This window comes from Anopheles aquasalis, chromosome 3 (genome assembly GCF_943734665.1).
Source record: "Anopheles aquasalis chromosome 3, idAnoAquaMG_Q_19, whole genome shotgun sequence".
NCBI lineage: Eukaryota > Metazoa > Arthropoda > Insecta > Diptera > Culicidae > Anopheles > Anopheles aquasalis.
Genome location: NC_064878.1, coordinates 62,252,468 through 62,272,135, shown reverse-complemented (window position 1 = coordinate 62,272,135; position 19,668 = coordinate 62,252,468). Strand labels below are relative to the sequence as shown.

The following is a 19,668-nucleotide window of genomic DNA, read 5'->3' as shown; positions in this document are numbered from 1 at the left end:
ACTCCTTCTCTGGCAGAGACTCTTACTCCGCATCACAAACGATACGGCAGCGTGTATTGAGGTAGCACCAGCAGCAATGGCACTCAGTTCCGTTCCGCAGCATAACCATCTTCCACCACGATGCGATAAAAATGTATCCAAAACACATGCTCCCACACTGACAGATAGTAGCATCAACAGCAGCTGCAGCAGCATCTGTGGGAAACTTGCAAAGACAGCGAAATCGCGCCCAGCTGCTGCTGCTGCTCGTCGACGATCGAGGGAACTTTATCGAGCATCTTCCCCCGTATCGAATGTTGTCCGGGAAATTGAGTTTTGTCGACGATCGATACACACCAGATGCACACACCGCACTAGGTGCAACTGTTGGCGAACCTTCTAACCATCGGTCGGATTCGGTCTTGTGCATCGGACCGTACCCGCTCTCGGGAGTATTCCATAGACCGGCGACAACCGGTTCCGAGGCGTGTCCGGGGTTAGTGTTGCCACTGTATGCACCATCGAGCACCACGACTGGCATTACCATGAATTGTGTGCATCGATATCATCCCCAACTTGCTCAGTAATCGTAATCACATTTTCCGTTCTCATGATATCGACTGTTGGTGACGACGATAACACGACGATCATCGACGATTACCGTTTTGCTAGGGACGGTTTTTGGTTAAGGTTAAGAATGTCTTGAATTGAAGTCCTCGTCCAGGGTTCGCTATGATGACATTATGGCAATCAGTTGAGGAGTAGAGATCAGTTTGCTAGATCCCGCTTGTTTCCTTGGCTCATATCGCCCTTCGAACTGTCTGTAGAGATTTATGGAAAGCTCGAGAGATCTCACCCAAAAGCCAGTGTCAACTAGTGCCGTGATGGATGGCACGGATGCTCAACTCCTCGTGTCCACTGTCACGGTGTTTCCGGTGTCCAGTGCATAGCAACTGGGGCACGTTCACGGGACAAATAAGAAAAGAAAACAATAATTGGATACATCCCTTCCACGCCCTCTCTCTATTGCGATCACGCTCGCTTATTCGGTTTCGTGCCAAAGGGCACATCATTTTGTAGCCATTTTGCCTCGCAAAACAAGAAACAGATATTTTGCATGCTGTCTAGAAACGGCGGTCCGATAAACATTATCATTTGATAAACCGGAACCACCTCCAGTTTTTGGGGTCACGATTTGTCGCCCCAAAACGGGACTGAACTCGGCGTGAGGAAAACGAGTCGGAAACATTCGAAAACCAGCTCTCAAGAAGCTGCTAGGACAATTCTGCTCACGTAGCACGCCCGCTAGGGCTGTGTAACCTCCAGGGAAACGATGGAGCTTCCGATGGCCACAAACCACAGAGCCAAACGCTCCATTGGTGTTGGATATTTATGGCTCAACAACAGAAAGCACACGGTCCCCTTTCCGTAGCGGCGAGAACGATGATTTGATCCGACGTCCCCTGTCTCTGACCTACCCTGACCTGGAGCCTTAGTCTCAGCATCGGTTTATGGTTACCAGAATGTCGGCGAAGTCTGGTGGCGTTTACAGGCGGCATTGTTCTCGTCGTCAGGTGAAAATGATGAAACGAGTTTTCTGTGCGTTCTGTGATTGATTATGAACCATAATCAAGATGAATTGATGGCCCTCCATGGGTCCCCATGGGTGGAGGTGTAACATCACCTCATGCTGCTGCCCTCATCGTCTCGAAAAAGGGGAAAAGAGTTTTCAGGCCCAACGTAGTATCGCTTGGAAAATCACGGTTACCGCTGCAGCTGTGTCCTGCTGTGCCACAACAAGAGTGTTTAGAGGATGAAGCTGGAGCGAAGGAGAAGCCCGAGCATAAAGACAAAACATAATTAAGCGGCGTTCAGGCACATTAGCACAGAGCGGGACACACGGGCTAGCTCTAGGGTATAATTTGATTTTTGCAACATTGCGCCCACTCAAGGGGATTATGTAGCCTTCAAACAAAATGGCGTCACCCCGCCCTAGAGTCTCACTTAATTCCGTTTAAAACCGAATCTTCCAAATCAGCACAGCACAAAACAAAAAAGGGCAAAATAAAATCAAAAACTGGAACACTGTGCAACAAATTGTGGGGTGGGGAAGGAGTATTTTGTTGGTGAAAGCAAAATTGAAAATCCGTGTTGCTTGTCGCGCCCTTTCACTGGCCAATTCACCGGCCGGGTTGCAGTTTGGAGGCCGACGATAAATAATTCAATTTTCCATTCGCCTGCTGGTGGCCACGGTGTTGGATTTGTGCTCGCGTGTGACTGCGTGCGTGCTGGGTGTATGCTGGCCATTTATCACCATGTTGCAATGCACCGAGCGAGGAGTCGTGGTGTGAATGGTCCAAGCGGTTCCAGGGGAATTTGGCAAGATGAATGTGAATATCATTTGTGCATCGCACTGCATCTGTTTGTAGTGGTAGTTTGTGCCGAATTTGTGTTTTTTGTGACCCTAAGCGGCTTTATTTTTTGTGGTGAAAATTCCCTCGAGACATGAAGGAGTAACTGCGATGCTGCTGCTCCAGTTTGTCTGTCATCGTTACCATCGTTCTCGTTTAATCTTCAATCAGACAGGTGAACGGCGCGTGCTGGTTCGAATTGCGAGCATAAACCCTTTCCTTTCGATTTAATGGAGGCGCATGGTAGCTCACGTTTTGAAAGCATAAAAATCGCGCGTCCACGTCTCTGGATCACTTTCAGGGCACTGCGTATTAGCCCGGCCTGTTCCATTAATCGACCCGCCCTCCTTTCGAAAATTGAATTCTTATCTCTTGCCCGATTTGATCTCGATCGTGATTTCAATCCCAGGACCGAACGGCATTTTGACTTCCTCGGGCATCTCCGCGAGGGCCATTAAATCCCATGGTGAAAGCACCATAACCGTAGGTGTGGCCAACAACGCCACGTAACCGGCTAGTGCCCGTGGTCGTCCTTGTGGTGCGATTCGGCGTGATGTGGCCATCACTCTTGGATTACGCACTAAACGTCCCTGGCACCACCTTTTTCTGGTTACTTCGGCTTAAACTCGGTGAAATCCATTGAGAGTGCCCCGGTTCAATGCACCAGGCCGTGCTTGCAAACCAACCCAGATGGACGCTTGAAGAAGAAAGGGGCATGGACGCGTCGGACGTGGAAATCGTTTTTCAATTTCGCTACAACGTCCGACGACGTGGTGTTCACTTGTGGACGATGGATTGACTGCCTGTCGGAGCACAGTACAATGGCAGCAATGGACGGGAGAGAGAGGAGAGAGAGAAGAGAGGGCTCAGTGGTCGATATCGATTCGTTTTCTGTTCGATTTTCCATTTCAACTATATATATTCCATTTTACCCCCCATTTGTTGAGGATGTGGTGTACGGGACACTTCTCATCCTGTCCTGTGGTATGTCCTGCAAGCCAAGCCAAGCTATTGGCATTGTGGTGTTGTTACCATGCTGCAGACCCGCCTCTCTCTGGGGAGAGGGATGGAAAAATGGGAAAATCGAGGCTTCGACCACAGCTCTACTTCCTCTCTCTCTCTCTCTCCCTTTCAACCGCTCTCGGAAGCTCCCTTGGTTTGCTGGAGGAAACCGGATTGAAAATGCAAATGGGTCAACCGCCATGTTCGGTTCTAAATCTCCCTCGACGTCACAATTCCGCTTTTCTAATTCCTATTGTGTCCGGTTGTATCAATGAAAGAGATAGAAAGAGAGCGATAGAAAGAGAGCGCTAGAGAGAGATGAGTTCCAGTGGATAAATGTTCCAGGGAAAAAAAATAGGAAATTCCCCGCCAATGAAGCGCATTGATTTTGACCGAGAGCCACTGTTGCTCTCCGCAATTCCGGATTCAGGAGTTTGCAGTTCGTAATTCTTCGCAAATGAACTCATTATCATCCCCGCCATGATCCCGTCAACCGCCGTGCATCATCATTAGTGCAGTGCAAACTGAAAAGGCAAACCACAGACCACAGACGACCACCGCGAACACCCAATGTGCATTTAATCAATCGAGTATTGAGTGGTACGTTGAGCGGCATTCGTTTGCACAATGGATGGAACCGGACAGAACGCTCTCTACTTCAATTTGCCTATCCCTTCGGTTGATCGCTTCGATTAATCAGATTCCTGAATCCACTTGCCTGGTAGCAACGCAGCAGCGTTGAAGTGCCATTGAAAGCGAGCAGATCTTTGCAACTTGGCATCTCCGTTTTTTCGGCTCTTATATCTCAATCTCTTTGGTTCGACTCTGTGCTAAATTCTGGTTTAATTGCGATTCGATTTCGAGAGGGTTTTCATCTTTCCACTGGGGAAAAGGCATTTTAAAGCAAAGCAAATTCACTATTCTGTCTGCGAAATTGAATGCTCTGAGAAATCCAACGCTATTGCTTGTTTCTCTTGTTGAATCATAAAAGAGAATCATTACGCCATTTCGTTTGCTTCTATCCGGTTCTTTCGAGTGACAGCATGTCGTGGGCTTCATAAAAATGCTCGTTTGCTCAAGCATACTTCTACTTTCAGGCAATAATCAATCGAATTTACTGTCCTCTATTGATTAATTGAAACCTTTTCTTACTCCTTTTATGTTGCACTATGCTTTGTGTGCTATTACATCGATTTTCTTAATATTTTTCTTATGTTGCTTTGAACATCTTTCTTTTTTTTTTTTTTATTATAGAGGTTTTAAACTTTAACAGTTCTTTCGCCTCTTAAACATCTTTCGTTATGCTGATTTCATTCTCCGTTTCGCCACTTCTCTTCTATCTTCCTCATTCTCTCTATCTTTCTCTCTTCTATCTTCTCCTATCTTTCTCTCTTTTCTCTCTTCTCTCTTCTCTTTCTTTTCTCAGTTTCTTCTCCTCTTGTGCTGCACAGTGGTGAGGAGGTTTTAGTTCGGTATTACGCTCTCACGTTCACCACCACCACCACCATCATTCGTCACACCTGGCACAACCTCAACTACCACAAGCACCACCACCACTACTAGCCACACACACGAACGATAACACGCCTGTTCGCACACTATCACACTCGCTTGATCGCACAAAATCGCCACTCGCCACCAGGCGACCTCACGCCTATCAATCCCAAGCGATGTCTCCGGATGGGCGTTCGGTCGGTGGTCGTTGTTGTGTCCTGGCGCCGACGCCACCACCACCGCTACTGCTGTTACTACTGCTGGGTACCCTTCTTACCATCGCGGGGGTGTCGGTCCACGCCGATCAGTCCACTGGCGATAAGTTCACGAATCCGTTCAGTCGCGATGACGACGATTCGTTGCTCTGCGTGATGAAGGTCTCTGACCCCTGCAGCTCAGAACAGTTCGGCCTCACGGTTCCGCCTCGCTCGCATGTTTGCTGCTGCTTCTTTAGATACTTCGCTCGTTTGGTCGCTCATTCGCTGCGGTTTCTTCCGTTCTCAGTGCTTTTTAAAGGATCATCATTCTGGCAATCCGAGATCTCCATCATTTACGCCGCACCTGGAAGCGTTCTTCAGGATTGCAAAAGTCCTTCTTCACGTTCTATTCTAGCCTTTTTTCTTTGGTTTTTTATTGGCAAACGCTGGCACATTTCTTAAGACGCTTTGACATAAAATAGACGAACAGTTTGTAATAGTCCATTTTTCCCATTCTTTCCTTCATTTCTCTCACAGGATATGGGCTGCTTAGGTAGTAAAGATCGCCTGTCCAAGGAGGATATGGACTTTCTCAAATCGCACACCCGGTACGATGAGTCCACAATCAAGGAATGGTACAAAGGCTTCAAGGTAAGCAACCGAATCGAACGTACACCCCGCGTTAGCTTAAGATATTTCGTCCTCGTCGATGTTTTAGTGAAGGTGGTGGTTCGTGAGATGTTTCTACGATCAAAAGCTGCCCCCCCCCCCCTTTCCCACCCCTTCAGCATTCTTTCCCGCCGGCCTTCGAATTGACGGAGTGGCGTCAATTATTAAAACGTCGCTCGCCATCAGTCCAACGGACCAGGCCCAGATCAAAGTCAGAATCTCGAGTTTCCAGTAATCGTATTAAGCTTCCGGTCGACCGGCCTGGCCGGCTGGACAGCTGTTTCTTTTGATTTTGATTGTACCAGGAATTCATTTCCTGCTGGCTCCTTCTAAGGAATGGCAGCCGAAGAGCAGACAAAGCGACGACGAAGCGAAGCCAAGGGTTGGTAGAGGGGACAGTAATTGAATTCATTCCCCGGGCAAAAGTCCCGGACATTGATTGTACGCTTTTCAATGCAATCTTCCTCCCTCGCCAAGCGTGTCCATTGCTACCGGATAATGGATCCGCGGAAGGAACCCTCGGTTTGTGTTCCACTTTTCAAAGGGAAAATCATTTCCCAAGTTGACATTGGCGCTTGGTGGTGGTGGTGGTGCTGCTGCTAATGGAATGATAAAAATCTGCCCTAAGTGGAGGCAGACCTCTACTAAGAAGCTCCCCGTTAACTAACCGCGCGTATCGTATCACCCGTGACCTGACACTCATGTGCTGCACCCCCCGGGGAGTGGTGTCAGGGATAGTAATTAAGATCCTTGCACCCAGCAGCACCCTCAGCGCTGAGTATCATCCCTGTGCTGTCCCGATATGCGCTTAATTGAAACCATAAATCAAATTACGCCCAGGCTTCCTTCCGGTCCGGGGTGGCTCCATACGCATAATCGCGACCGCAACCAGCCGCACTACCAGGGCAGCGCTATCAGTGGCGTTGCATCGCCGACTACCAACGCATCCCGAGAGGTTGGCGCATAATCAGGATAGCCACCGGATCCCAGGGAGAGCAGCAGCAGCAGCATGTGCGCTGCTACTTGAAGTCGAAGCATCAGCGACCGGATTCAATTAATAAAGTTTGCGTCCGTTCACTTCCTTCCCCCAGGACGAGCATCCCACCGGAAGCACTTTACGACCAACTCCACCTTTGCATGTGGTCTCTGTCCTGCCGCTTCGTTATAATGACGAGAAAAACGAGAGAACGTCGAACGTTCCATGAACTGGTGCATTGTCTTGTGTGGGAAGTTAAGATGTGATGAGATCTCAAACTTCTTCTTCATCTGCACCGATCCTTTCTCGTTTCCGGATGCTGAAGAAACGCATGTGTGCATCGCATGCACATCTGGTGCACACTTAGGAAGGGGTTGCTCAGACCATAAAGTTGCCCGAATTCCTCTTGGCACCATCGCGGTTGAAGAACTGATGCTGCTGTGCTGCTTCTTCGACTTTCTCCACCGTTAAAGTACCTTTGCAAGCGCTTCCACATGGTTCTGAATGCCTCTCTTTGCGCCTTTCATGGCTCAACAAAGCGTCTGAGAGATGCACGGTTTGTGAAGCGCACAAAAAGTTTGTCTTTTTTTTTGTGCTTCCATTTCCCGGCAATCGGTTCGCGAAAAGTTGAGAGCATCCAGTAGAACCACGCTGACGTTCACTGCGACCAGCAGATCGGTCGTTATCGAGCGATTTCCGTTCAACAAAGAGCATCAGTGGCAGCAACAGAGGCAGGTGAAGTGCAAGCAGTGAAGGGAGAGAGAGAGGTGATTAAATTTTCATGTCAACCAATCGATCCAGTCCAGCGTTCGTCCGCTCGACGCCTTCCGGAATGGCAGGCAGGCCGTATCCTCATCATCTCTCGTCGCTTCAAATGAGGAAAATTAGATTTCTGGCTCGTGGATTCAATTGGTCTCTCTCTCTCTCTCTCGTGCTCCTGCGCTCTACCGGATGTAGCAGCCGTGGCCTGTTGCACGCTACTCGGCGGACTCGGCCGTCAGTGCGCCTGAAACGTGATCCACCGGAACACACCGCGGAGGAAAAGGGGGGATTTTCTGCGTTCGACTTCCGGCCACCACGACGACTCGGATGCTCGATGTCACTTTCGTCGATCAATTTGACTAATCCCGGCATTAATGCGTTGGAAAAGGGAAACGGAAGAGGCCATGGCCACCGTCATGACAGGTTAGACTCGTTTGACAGCAAATGGAGGCCCTGCCGGAGTCCTGTTGGCCCCAGGGCAGATATTTGAGGTTATTTGATACTATCCCCCACCCCCTCTCTTCTAAGGCCAAGTTTCCCCCCTTTGATCGCCTGTTGCTTGACCGCCACAACTCTTTCCCTCCATTCTGGCCACCATTTGCTGCTGCTGGTGCCTTAAATGGTCTTCTTCCTATTGCACTGGGTCCGGTCATGTTACTGCGATACGAGGCTAATTAAGAGGACGACCGAGCTGCCGACAATTCGAGCCGACTAATGCTGTCGGTCTCACGTCTGCCGCTGGGGTAATTGTTTAACTCAGCTCTTCGTTTAGCGTTTTGCCTTAGACGATGACGTCACGGTTTGCAACAAATCAGTGACCACAACCACAACATCAACCGACAGCCACCCCATAAAAGGATTTATCACTTGCGTTGCAACAACGACAATGCATCCGATGACCACCTGACCGCACCGTGGTGTGGCCTCCCTTCGCATGAAGACGCATCCACTGTGGAACGAATCAATTAACCTGCGTGGCTCTGAGGTGCAACTTCCTCGGACGTCCGAATGGTGACATCGCCGTCGAGTGAATCTGTCCATCACGCTCGGGATTCCGGGCGTCCTGAAGTGTGCCAGAAGCCTCTCGAGACAGCGAGAACGAGAGTGAGAGAGTCTCGTACAGTCACGTACCAGAAGCAGTGAGCAGCCATGAGATCAAGTGTTCCGGTGGCTTAGCATTTGGCCACAATACATCTGTTACCATCACACAGTAGCCAACCTCTTGACCTGCGCTTCGTTTGCCATTCGCATTATACGGCTTGTCGTATACGTCCTCTGGAAGCTCACGTGTGTTTGTTTGAGTGCGTGTCAATCGACACATTTTGGAATATGTGCCGGCTCGATGGAACGGACCGTTTGTGTTGTGTAGGTCATCGTCGTGACAAGCGTCCTGACAGGCGTCCTGACGTCCTTTACAAGTCGAAGAAGAAGCGGCCGTCACGGCACGCCCCTTCTCTCCGGTTAGTTGTGTTCCAGTAACATTAGCATTATTCAATTTACATCTCACGCCCATCCGACGGACCGAGTGGCCGGGCAACAATGATAATCATAAACGTCACTGTGCTACCCGTAAACCGTTGGCGTGAAACTGAGGATGCGCCTGCCTGTCATGAGAAGGTGAGGAGTGGAGACGCTCGACATACACGTTTCCGGGCGTTTCCGGACAGACCAGAACCATGAGGCGTCCTTCTCTCCCTTTCTCATTCTCTTCCCTCTGAGGTTGCAGAACTTTGTCCTGGTTTTGGGCCCCGGTTTTGCTCCTGGTAATGGTGAGGGTGGTAAACGTTGAAGTTGAAGTAGAAACGCTGGACCGAACCGAACCGAACGGAGAGCCTAGTGTGATGTGGTTCACCAGCACAAAAGCGCTCACGGAGTAGAACCACATCCGTAACCGAACGGAACAGAAGAAGTTGTGCATTGGCGTCCGTGCCTGTCGGTAGCCCTAGGGCTTCCAAGGACCACGGTCAGAGGGAGCCAATGAAATGCTCGGTATCTCGATGACGGAGAACACTCCGTGAAGCCCCGAACGAACGTCTAACTGTGCTGCGCGGTATCCCGAGAGCGAGCGAGACCGGCGACAGGAAATGTACAACGGAGCGCCTTGGCCGGATGTGGAGAGGTGCTAGCGGGAAGGGAGAAGCTGGTCGTAACTTTTGCTATGGACCATCACGACCGCCCGGCCTTCCGTGTGTAATGACCGACGGTCGATGGAGAGAGGCTGAAGAATGCGGTGTTCTGTAAGGCTCTACGTACACATATTGGGATGGGCAGAGAAATTGGATAATCCGTTTGTAGGCTGAGCGTTTGTGGGAGCGTAGAGTTCGTAGTTCGGGTTCGGGCGGAACTTGTCATTTTTACCCCGAAAATGGTTGCGGTTAGAAAGGAGTTTTTCCTTTCGTTTTTCCTTCATCTATTTGGCGTTATTAGAAAGAGCATATTTCCCTCGTTCTGGAAGGTGGTAGAACACATGCTTACTCACCTATGCTCTTGCTTCACTGCATCGAAGAGTAACATGTATGGAAGTAAAATGTTCTCGCTGTAAGAAGGTACTAATCTACTTTCAGTAACTGAGTCGTGGTTTATCTACTTAGATCAATGATGGAATGACTTAAATAATGAACTTTACTTATAGAAATTTCGCCCAAAATGTTACGAAAATATATCAATGCTTGTCAAATTGGCAAAGAGAACCTTTAAAGGCACTAAAAGGGGGAGCATCGCTTGGAGCTAATTCATCGTGGCATCGTCATGATGATGGATGTCCAGTTCCGGCCAAGAGTTTATGATCGAATCAATCGATCGCTTCCTCAGGGCGGCATACATCCGTGACCGAAACCGAAATGAACAGAATGGACAAACAATCATATTTGCGTGGCGTGCCCGCCCTGAAGGTAGCACACGTTGCGCCCCAAAACAAATTTCGATTTTTGTCGAGTCACTGGAGCCGACATTTCGGCTCTGACGAGGTCCTTGTTTTCTTGCCATTACTGGTTTTTTTTTTCGATAAGAAAATAGCTTCGTTCACTCCACTGGAAGGAAGGTTCCGTCCGACAGATAATGAAGTCGATTCCATTGGGCCTGCGGGAACCATTTTGATCGGTGGTGAAGCGGTCGACTCGCTTGCGTCATGGCGATTTGAGTTCGAGTTCGTGAAGACGGTGGCCTCATTTGCGTAAGGTACGACGTCATAAGGTCATGGGGCCAACCTCTTCTTTTTTGCGAGACTTTCACAGTGTGGTCCTTTAGTGATGGTCTTTACGTTCTGTTTCATCCATGGCGTTCTTTGGTTTTTTTTAACATATATAAGGACGGACGAGCCGTATGTTTACGTTCTTTGGTTAAGTCTTGATTATTGTTACAAACTTGAGTTATTGGAAAAGAAGTAAGAAAAATATTCCTTTATCTAATGTTCTAATGTTCATACAGCAATTTGTAATGAATTTTATGCTGATCCAAAAATGTCAACAAAGGAATCTCTTCCAGGGTTTCGGTTGACGGAGGACGACAGCCAGAACCCCAGCGTTTTGCATATCAGTCAATCGATTATCAGACAATCTGTCGGACGAATGATACTCCCCACAGGCCCACAGGAATTCGTTCAAAGACTCAGCAGGACGTTCGGTTTCGCCTTCCTTGGCATCAGAGGTGCCCTTTTCCTTTGAGGCCCTTTCTCATGATGAATGCTTGAGCTTCCATATTGAATTCTCTACACTATTAGTTTAATGTAACTTTTAAACGCCTTGTTTTGATTTATTGTTCCATCCCAAGTGTTCCTCTTCGATATTTACTATCCAGCGCATGACAGTTGATATCAAAACACTAAATCAAAATCCCGTGCTCGTTTTATGCCTCATCGAACGTCCACCACTCCATCACATCACGAGGTTCGTGCACAGTTTTTCCGCTTTTCCTATCCAATTCAAACCAATCCAAGGATGCTGCCTCCTTCTCCTCCTAGCTTGCTTGGATGGTTTGTGGTGGTGTGCAGATTCACTGCCCGAGGGCACACAGTTACCTAGTGACGTGACGCGAATGTTCAATTGCTGCGGAATGTACTTCATCCAACAACCGCGCACGCATGTCCTTGGTGATGCCCTTCCCCCTTAGTAAGGCCCTTAGATCGGTTTTCCTTTACCACCGCCATCGTCATCGATTCTGTCGCCCGCGCGAGATCGAAACCGTTCGCGATGACGACAGACGTACGCGACAACATTAGGTCAACTGCCGCAGGGGGTTAGCAGGGCGCCAGCCGCTACCCTTTGCCCTCACTTTACCATCGTCTCTACTCTGCTGGTGGTTGGAAATTGATTGGTTTGTTGGTTCAAGGAAAACACAGAAAGCGAGAGGGAGTGGGGGGGGGGGGAGGACAACCGCGCGTGTGGTGGATGAAGAAGTGATCCTGCCACCAGGGAGGGAGCATGCGAACACAAAATACAATAAATAAAATAAAATTAGAATAAAATCGATACTAACTGCGTTACGAACACTCCTTTTTCGGTGAGTGGCTGGGTGGCTGGGTGGGAGAAGGAGTACGAAGACGCACTGCCTGTGAGTCGTCTTCGAGGCGAACACACGACGCCCGGAGTCGTTCTCTTTTGCTACGAAAAGCGCCGAGAAAGCGAAGCGACTGCGAAGCTCGGCATCGTTCGTCGACCACAAACTGCTGCTGCTGCTGCTGCTGGAGGGCGGTGGTGTGCTCCATAACGACCACCAATCAACAACAACAACAACAACACGAGCAACAGTATTCGAGGCTCGGTTGACGTGCGAACGTGTCGTCGTCGTGTGTTGGGCTGTTGCTAATGGTTCGCTTCGTGTGGTTCGTGGTCCTTGGCTCCACCACAGGGGTTAACGACAAGGCCACAGGGCTGTGGACACCACATTGAGGGCACGCACCTGTCGCGGGAACCTGTAGCACGCGCCTCATTATGCGGGATCTTGTCACACGATTTATTCCAACACTTGCCCAACAGATCCATCACATCGGTGTACGGTTAACGGTGTACAAGCTGTTGGTATGTTGTCTGCATGAGCTTCATTATGCTGTACAACAGGACATCCAGCGATGCAGATAAACAGCATGTCCAATGCTACCTATTGTCGCTTGGTACCTGTATCAGTTGCAGGACCTTTTGACGTAAACTACGAGACCCCAACGAGAGTTTCTGCCCCGACAAATCGACATTTTGTTATCGATCGTCTTGATTTGAAAAAGGGACGAAAATGATTAAATGATGATGATGGCTGGCTGGCTGGGCGGGGGCATAAATGCGGAGTGTAGCTCCCAGGGTCCCAGTGTAGCAGCCAGGGTCGTATGTACTAACGCTCCTCACTCGTGTGCGCACCCCTGGCTCAACACCCAGTCCCCTTGTGTTGCTAAATGGAAATTGATTATGCTTTTGCGACGACGATGACGTACCCTTTTTCACAAACGCACACACATGCACACGTACTGGAAGAGTACTTTCCAGTCGTCCGGCCAGTCTTCTTTCGTGCCCACCATTTTGTGCTATCCATTCAATAACTCTTTTTCGCAGCAAAACGCGGACGATTCGATTGCATTGCATCGGCTCCATCATGGCCCTTTAGTACTCACTCTATTATTTGCTCACTCATGTATGTTTCATCACAACCTCCCGGTTCTCGGTTTGGTTTGTTGTCTCCTCATCCATTGGCTGCTCCTGCTAGTGATGTGTTTGCGTGCTTCCTGATCCGTGGAGCAGCAGGAGCAGCGCAGCGCAGCGCAGGTTACGCAAACGATTGTATTTGATTGATGGTTCTATGTTCCCTGCCACTGGCAGTGCTGTTGAGCAGATTTCCTGGTGCCTTTTTCCACGGGGAACACATGAAGACCACCTGTTCCGTGGTGGTATGGGTGGGACTCTCGGTGTGTATGTTTTTGTGAGTCAACAAAATGGCGCAATCGAAAGGTCAACATCACCGTGCGCTTGCCGGTGCTCGGTTGTCAGTCTGTCTGTCTCGTACGTAATGATGCTTTTGTTTTCCTATACGTCCAGATCAGCAGATTATCTGGAGCAGATTCGTTCTAGCGTACACACATGCAGATTATCTGGAGTTTTAAAGCATGTGCTGAAAAATCTTTAGATTGTGTTACATAAAATATTGTATGCACCAACATTTTACATTCATACAAACCTCGTTTCAGCCTTTGGCATTCAAAGGGTAACTCACAGATAACTTTCGTTTACCAGATAATCTTGAGCAGATACGAATGCTTTCCATATCCTTGTGCGCCAGATAATCTGCCCTGATCTGAACGCAAAGTAATATGGGTGAGCAATTGCCGCAAATAAGCCGCACTGATAGTGTAGGGCCTCTGGTTCTGAAAAATGAGCTGCATAATGGAGCTTTCGCAGAAACACACATAAGAGATTCGATCGGATTGGAACCATTCAATCAGTGTTTCCTTCTCACGCAAGTAAAGGCCGCCCTTTTTGGCCCGTTTGTTAAATGAACCGCATCGCATCACACCGGTCTAAGGGAATTTTGGCCATCCGGGGCGATCTTCTGATTTAATGGTTTCCCCCCGGTCCCCCGGCAGGCCTACGGTGGCCTCTCTGCCCGCGACGCGCTGAACTGTCGAACGTTTCAAACGGAAGCTTCTTTTTCGTTCTTCCTTTTTTTAAAGGCCATCTGGCGTCTTGGAGACTTAATTTAATTGCTTTGCCTACCACTCCATCCTATCTTCCCTTACCATCGCTTCGTTGACGCACAAAATCGAGGATTTTCACAGAATAGAAGGCCGAGCCAGAGGGCTTACTGCGCCTGGTTGCCAAGGGAGGAGTGTTGCGGCTTCACCACAATGCTGAGAGGTGAGCACGTAATCGACCGGCCATTATCGTTCGCCGCTCACTAATACTGAACAGAAGCTGAGGCGAACCTCCAGGTCCTCCGTGCCATATGCTCACCTCCCCCAAATCGAGTGAAGCTTTTGATTTGCGGCCACCATGGGACGGGTATTTGTGTCTGTGCCGTGTGCTTTACCGTGGAAATCCGATTTGTGCCGCGTGATGAATCTTTTCCTCATCCTTCTCTGCGACCACCATCCGTTTGGAACATTAAAAACTTCCATCGCTTCTTCTTCCTCTGGTTGGTTGGCAGAGTTTTCGAGGTTGAAATGGTTTTTTGGTTTATTTTTGTTTTTTTTTTCAATATCAACCAACAGCCAGTAAGCGCCGAGTTTGGTCGAGAAGCTTCTTAATTACTGCGCGAGAGAGAGGTTAGGTTGTCGGTATCTTGGCAACGAGGTGTGTGCCTCATCCAGTACGTGCCGCCGCTTCTCCTGCAGCGTGCACTGCCGTGATTTATTATGACATTAAAAGGGGCAGATAATTGCTGTCCTGCTGCCATATCACTACCATCATCGCCGCCGCAGTCATTGCAAGGTAGCAGCAACATCGACGGTAGCATAATCCGCCAGGAAGCGGGTCGAGTGAAGCAGGGAAGGAACTATAAACATTTCGCAACGACATCATCCACCACTAGTAGCCATCGCTTACCGTGGTTGGTACGGCAGGTCCTTAGCCCATCCACTTACGGCTTTGCTTCATCCACTTCAGCCTGCAGGGCCGGAGGGCGCCTGGTAAAAGTTTTACACAAGACACCCGCCTTTACCAGTGCATTCACCAGTTGTCGGTGGGAAGTGTATAGGATGCTACCGGTGGTTTGGAGTTTGAAATTCATAAAATCCCGTGCGCATATCTTTCGCGAAGTTGTTTCTGTGAGATTGTTGTTGCCGTTGTTGTTGTTGTTTAAACAAACCCTTCGCTCATCGTGCGCCCCCTTTTGCCTTGTGTTACGAAAAGAGAACCTTCTGCTTGAAGACGGTAAAGTTATGAAATTATTGTCGCGTTTGTGTCATTCGTTGGTTTGTTTCCTCTGTGTAAAAGACGAGCAGCGAAAGGACATCGCAAAGCGCTCATTAACGTTTTAACTCAGAGAGCAGAGAACAGTAAATGGAAATGGAAAAAAAATTGCAAATTTGTTTCATTTGAAGTATTTTTAGATAGTTTTTGGCGAGGCGATCGATTCGTCCCTTCGTTGAATTCTTCGTTGAATTAGACGATAGCAAATTTATGTCATTCGCAGCAAACATATCGCTTAATAGCCTTAGCACTAATTGTAACCTTGACAAAACAAACAAAAACAGTAAAAACAAGCAAAACCAATCGTTAGTCTTCTGACGGTTTTATTGCTGATTATTGTATTCATTTAGCACGACCTAAGCAGATAATTTTCAGACACTAAATCATTCTTCCTTACTAATTACCCTTTTTTCGACTTCTTTTCACTTTCCCGTTACAGCAAGATTGTCCAAACGGCAAGCTAACACCAGCGAAGTTTGTAGATATGTACAAAATGTTCTTCCCGTCTGGTAACGCAGAAGAGTTTTGCGATCACGTCTTTCGAACGTTCGACATGGACAAAAATGGCTATATCGATTTTAAGGTAAGTAAATGAGCGTTCCCTCTTTCTTCTCTTCTGCTAATGGTCAGTCTCACCGGTTTATGATTTGCCCATCGGTCACTTAACAAGTAAGAATAAACAGACGCTGGTTTAACACATATCTGCAGATGTACTGCAGCATCGCGTGCCGCCATTAGCATGCCCATTGTTAGCTGGAAGAGAAGATATGTTTCCCCGCCGCGTTTATGGAGCCCTGGTTGCACATTCGAAATATGACGCTCCGGTCTGGCGTGGCCAACATCTGCAATTAATGATCGTGTGTTTTATTTTAACTTTTTCTAAAATATCAACTCCCACCGGGCGAGGGGGCGCTTGTAAAAAGGGCACGTAATGTACGGATCATGGCGAGAAAAGGTTTACGAGCTTTTCGCTCGAGCGGCGAGCGTGCAAATCGATCCCCGGACCCGTCTGCTGCTACTACTCGCTGCCCTTTCGCGAGCGGCGCTGCTGGCACACATCCTGGACTTTCTTTACGATCCAGGAACCGGATGGATATCTTTTGTCGAAACGCCCATAAAGGTGTCGCTGTGTGTTCGGTGCTGCCACAGTGTAAAGCTCACCTTTTGCCGGTGTTCAGGCGAGACACAGCAATGGCCGAACGCTCCCGAATGTCAGCCACGGCTGTTCCTGGCAAGTTATTTGCTCGTTAAAGCATTCCACCGGTTCCAAACCGGACCAGATGGGGTCGTGCCATCATCAAGCTGTGGAACCCGGCTGTTTCCTATGATTTTATCGCGATTGTATCGCGATGCCTGCACCGAAACGGAAGGGAACCGAAAAAAAAGCGGACGTTTGCTGCAGCAGGCTGTAAAGCTGCTTTCCATTTTACGGCCCTCCGACACAAACACACTATTAATGGCAACGGCCATCCGGTTGCGCGTCATCCGGCCGACGCCGTTTGAAGTGTAAATTTTCCATTTTTCGCGCATAATGATTTTTAATTGCTGGATCGGCAAACATCGTCGGCCATAGCTTGGTGGTTGGTGTCGCCAACCCCCCCGACATTACCGTGTTCATAGTACGGTTCGTTTAGCATGTAATTGATGCCGATTCCAGCTGGCTGTCGGTGCACCAATGGTGGTCTGCACATTTTTGGTTTCATTTTCCTTTTTACAGTCATTATTGACATATTTGTTTGCATTTGCTGCCGGTAAAATGAAATGAAGTCTTTAGAGCTTTTCGACACACAATTCTCCAGTTTTTACACAACTTCGTCCTTCTCTTTGGGAGTGAGTTGTTCTTCGTTCATTGAATTGACACAAAATAAGGTATCTCAGTGAACCAACCGGGGTCGCATTGTCTGGATTGCGGGATTGGATTGGTGATTGTCAATTGTTTCTTTTCGCTCTCCAGGAACCGATGTTCACGGTTCCATCGTCGGCCAGCTGAGCTGCCAGATTGGCTGGCAGCAGGGAGCTGATGGTTGCTTATCGTGAAGCCAAACAGCAGCAGCCGCGCCACCCACCCGAATGGATGGAAAGCTTTTCCACTTCAACGAATTCTGTCAACGGCCAGACAGCCAGCAAAACCTCTCGGCCACGTCCGCTGTTTGCTGATAGATGGTAGCAGCAGCAGCATGAAAATGGACTGCCCGGATCCCTTCTCGTCCGCGCAAAGCGATTACACTGATGCCCGGTGGCTCCAGTGATGCTCAGGTGGAACGAAAGAGATTGCAGATGCCCGAGTGTCCTCGTGCTCACGATTGTGTCTGTCCGCAGTAGCACCGTATCCGGGCACGAGTGACAAGCTTAGCATAACTGGATTTTATGCTGGTAATGATATCACACGGACGGAACACACAGAAAGGCCACCACTTTGCCCTCTTGCTGCGCACTGCCCCTGGCTGCAGTGTGGGGTGCTACAGCAGCAGCAGCAGCAGCATTTTTCGTCGTTCGCCAATTTATCATCGTCGTTTCTGTCTCCGCCTCGGATGGTGGAGCACGTCGAAAAGTCCAGGAGTGTGGACCGCCCTCCCTTACTGCCAGCACGATGTCCTATTGCCATTATTCATAATCGGTTTAGATTTTTCCTTATTTCGTGAAAAGCCCCCCCACCGGCGGTGTCTCTTCCCCTGTTGTTGATGCCGTGGCGTGACCGAACGGGTCGAACAGGGGAACGAAATGCAATAAAAGTTTATGCGACATGAACTCTCTCTCTCCCGTTTTTGTGACTCTTGCGATTCTTTTAGGTCCCTTTCCTGTGTTCGCACAAATTGGCACAAAAATGATGTATCCTTCTCCCCTGTCCTATCCGGAACGTGGAACCAATGTTTCCACTGCCTCTAGTGAGCCCTCGTGAACGGTTGGACGGTGATGGTGATTTGTTTTCCGGAATTTGCGATGAGAAAGTGGCAGTGATGCGCGCCGTTTTCTCTATTAAGTTCGCAGTGGGAACAGTGATCAACGAGCGGCTTAGAGTGCGTCGATGACAGTTGCATTTACCGTGAGTGGAGGCACTTTGAAATTCCGTTTAATTTAGCTGCATTTCAGTTTTAGATTGAGCATTTTCTGCGTAATTTTCCCTTCACTGTCCATGTCCAACATTTCCTCTCGCTATAAAAACGAGTAATCATTTGCTGTATTTGCAAAGGTTTCATGGAATTTGTGGGATCCTCGCTGTACATTTCTGTTCCTTTTTGCAATGTTCTTGGATCGGTAGAATTAAATCTCAAATTTTGAGACCGTCGCTGACAACCTAGACGATTGAAAGGAATAGCTTTTGTTTATTCTGTTCGACAAAAACCTTCCTTCTTAAATGATTCCTTCTAAAAGCTTTGCAGGCATGATGATAAAGCTTCAGCAAAATTTTGTAAGATAACATTAATCTGTAGCGAGTGTATTGCGTCAACAGTAGCTACACCTTATGAGATTTTATTTAGAGATTCAGGTAAACACAGTCTCTATCTTTCACTTTGATTACCAGCCACTTAGTGTGGCTTCGGCTTCCACAGGAAAAAAAAAATGAACAAACAGCCACCGAATGCTTTTGTTTCACTTCACTTGAGTTTTCCCGAGAAAAGGAAGTTAGTACTTTCGAGGGTAGCAAAACTGGGCGCCATGGCGAGGGCGGAGGGGCACTTTCAAAGATTTTTGTTTGCTCCGCGCAAATGGCGAGCGAGCTCTCGTGGTGGGTTTGTTGGGCAAATAAATGAAACATAAACATCGTTTGAATTCCTAAATGATTCCGATTGGTGTTGGTCAGTCCGCGGGAGTGCAAATGTGTTTGTGGCGAGTAGCGCTTACCATTTCGTTGTTTGCGTTTTACTCGGGAGCAAACGGGAGCAAAGTACCCGCCGAGCCGCCGAGTGGACTTTGCCACCGCGCGCGGCCACGGAAACCGCCACCGCAATCTTATTTGCTTTCGCATTTTGGCCTAGCACAAGGACACGGTCCCCGCTAGTGCCCGTAGTCCTCCGCGGTGGCAGCAGCTAAAAGACGGCGGCCACCAACACGCGGATAAAGTTTTCAAACCACAACATATACACTCATCGTGGGATCGCGGTTTTAAGAAACCGTGGAATGTGCTGGACAGAGGGAAAACGCCGGGGAAAAAGAAAGAAAACAAACACAGAACTCTGCCAAGAATGCCGATGATGATGATGATGATGATGATGATGATGATGATGAAAGCAAAAGTTCGACGGGCAAAAGCATTCGGTATCGGTCGGCGGGCTTTTTTGGCGTGGAAAGCG

General features: G+C 48.6%; 2 protein-coding genes across 17 annotated transcripts in view; both read left to right on the top strand.

Moving 5' to 3' along the window:
• LOC126578442 (neurocalcin homolog) overlaps window positions 1-19,668 on the top strand; it is a 94,292-nt gene that overhangs the window by 40,329 nt on the left and 34,295 nt on the right. The gene's annotated exons all lie outside the window — the stretch shown is intronic.
• Window positions 1-19,668, top strand: part of LOC126578444 (neuronal calcium sensor 2) — a 69,929-nt gene that overhangs the window by 33,142 nt on the left and 17,119 nt on the right. For all 10 annotated transcript variants that reach the window (XM_050241017.1, XM_050241012.1, XM_050241016.1 and 7 more), the window contains 2 exons: window positions 5,621-5,734; window positions 15,816-15,959. In XM_050241017.1, the coding sequence (XP_050096974.1) occupies window positions 5,624-5,734; window positions 15,816-15,959 (255 nt within the window). In that variant the 5' untranslated portion in view covers window positions 5,621-5,623. The remainder of the gene's footprint in view (window positions 1-5,620; window positions 5,735-15,815; window positions 15,960-19,668) is intronic.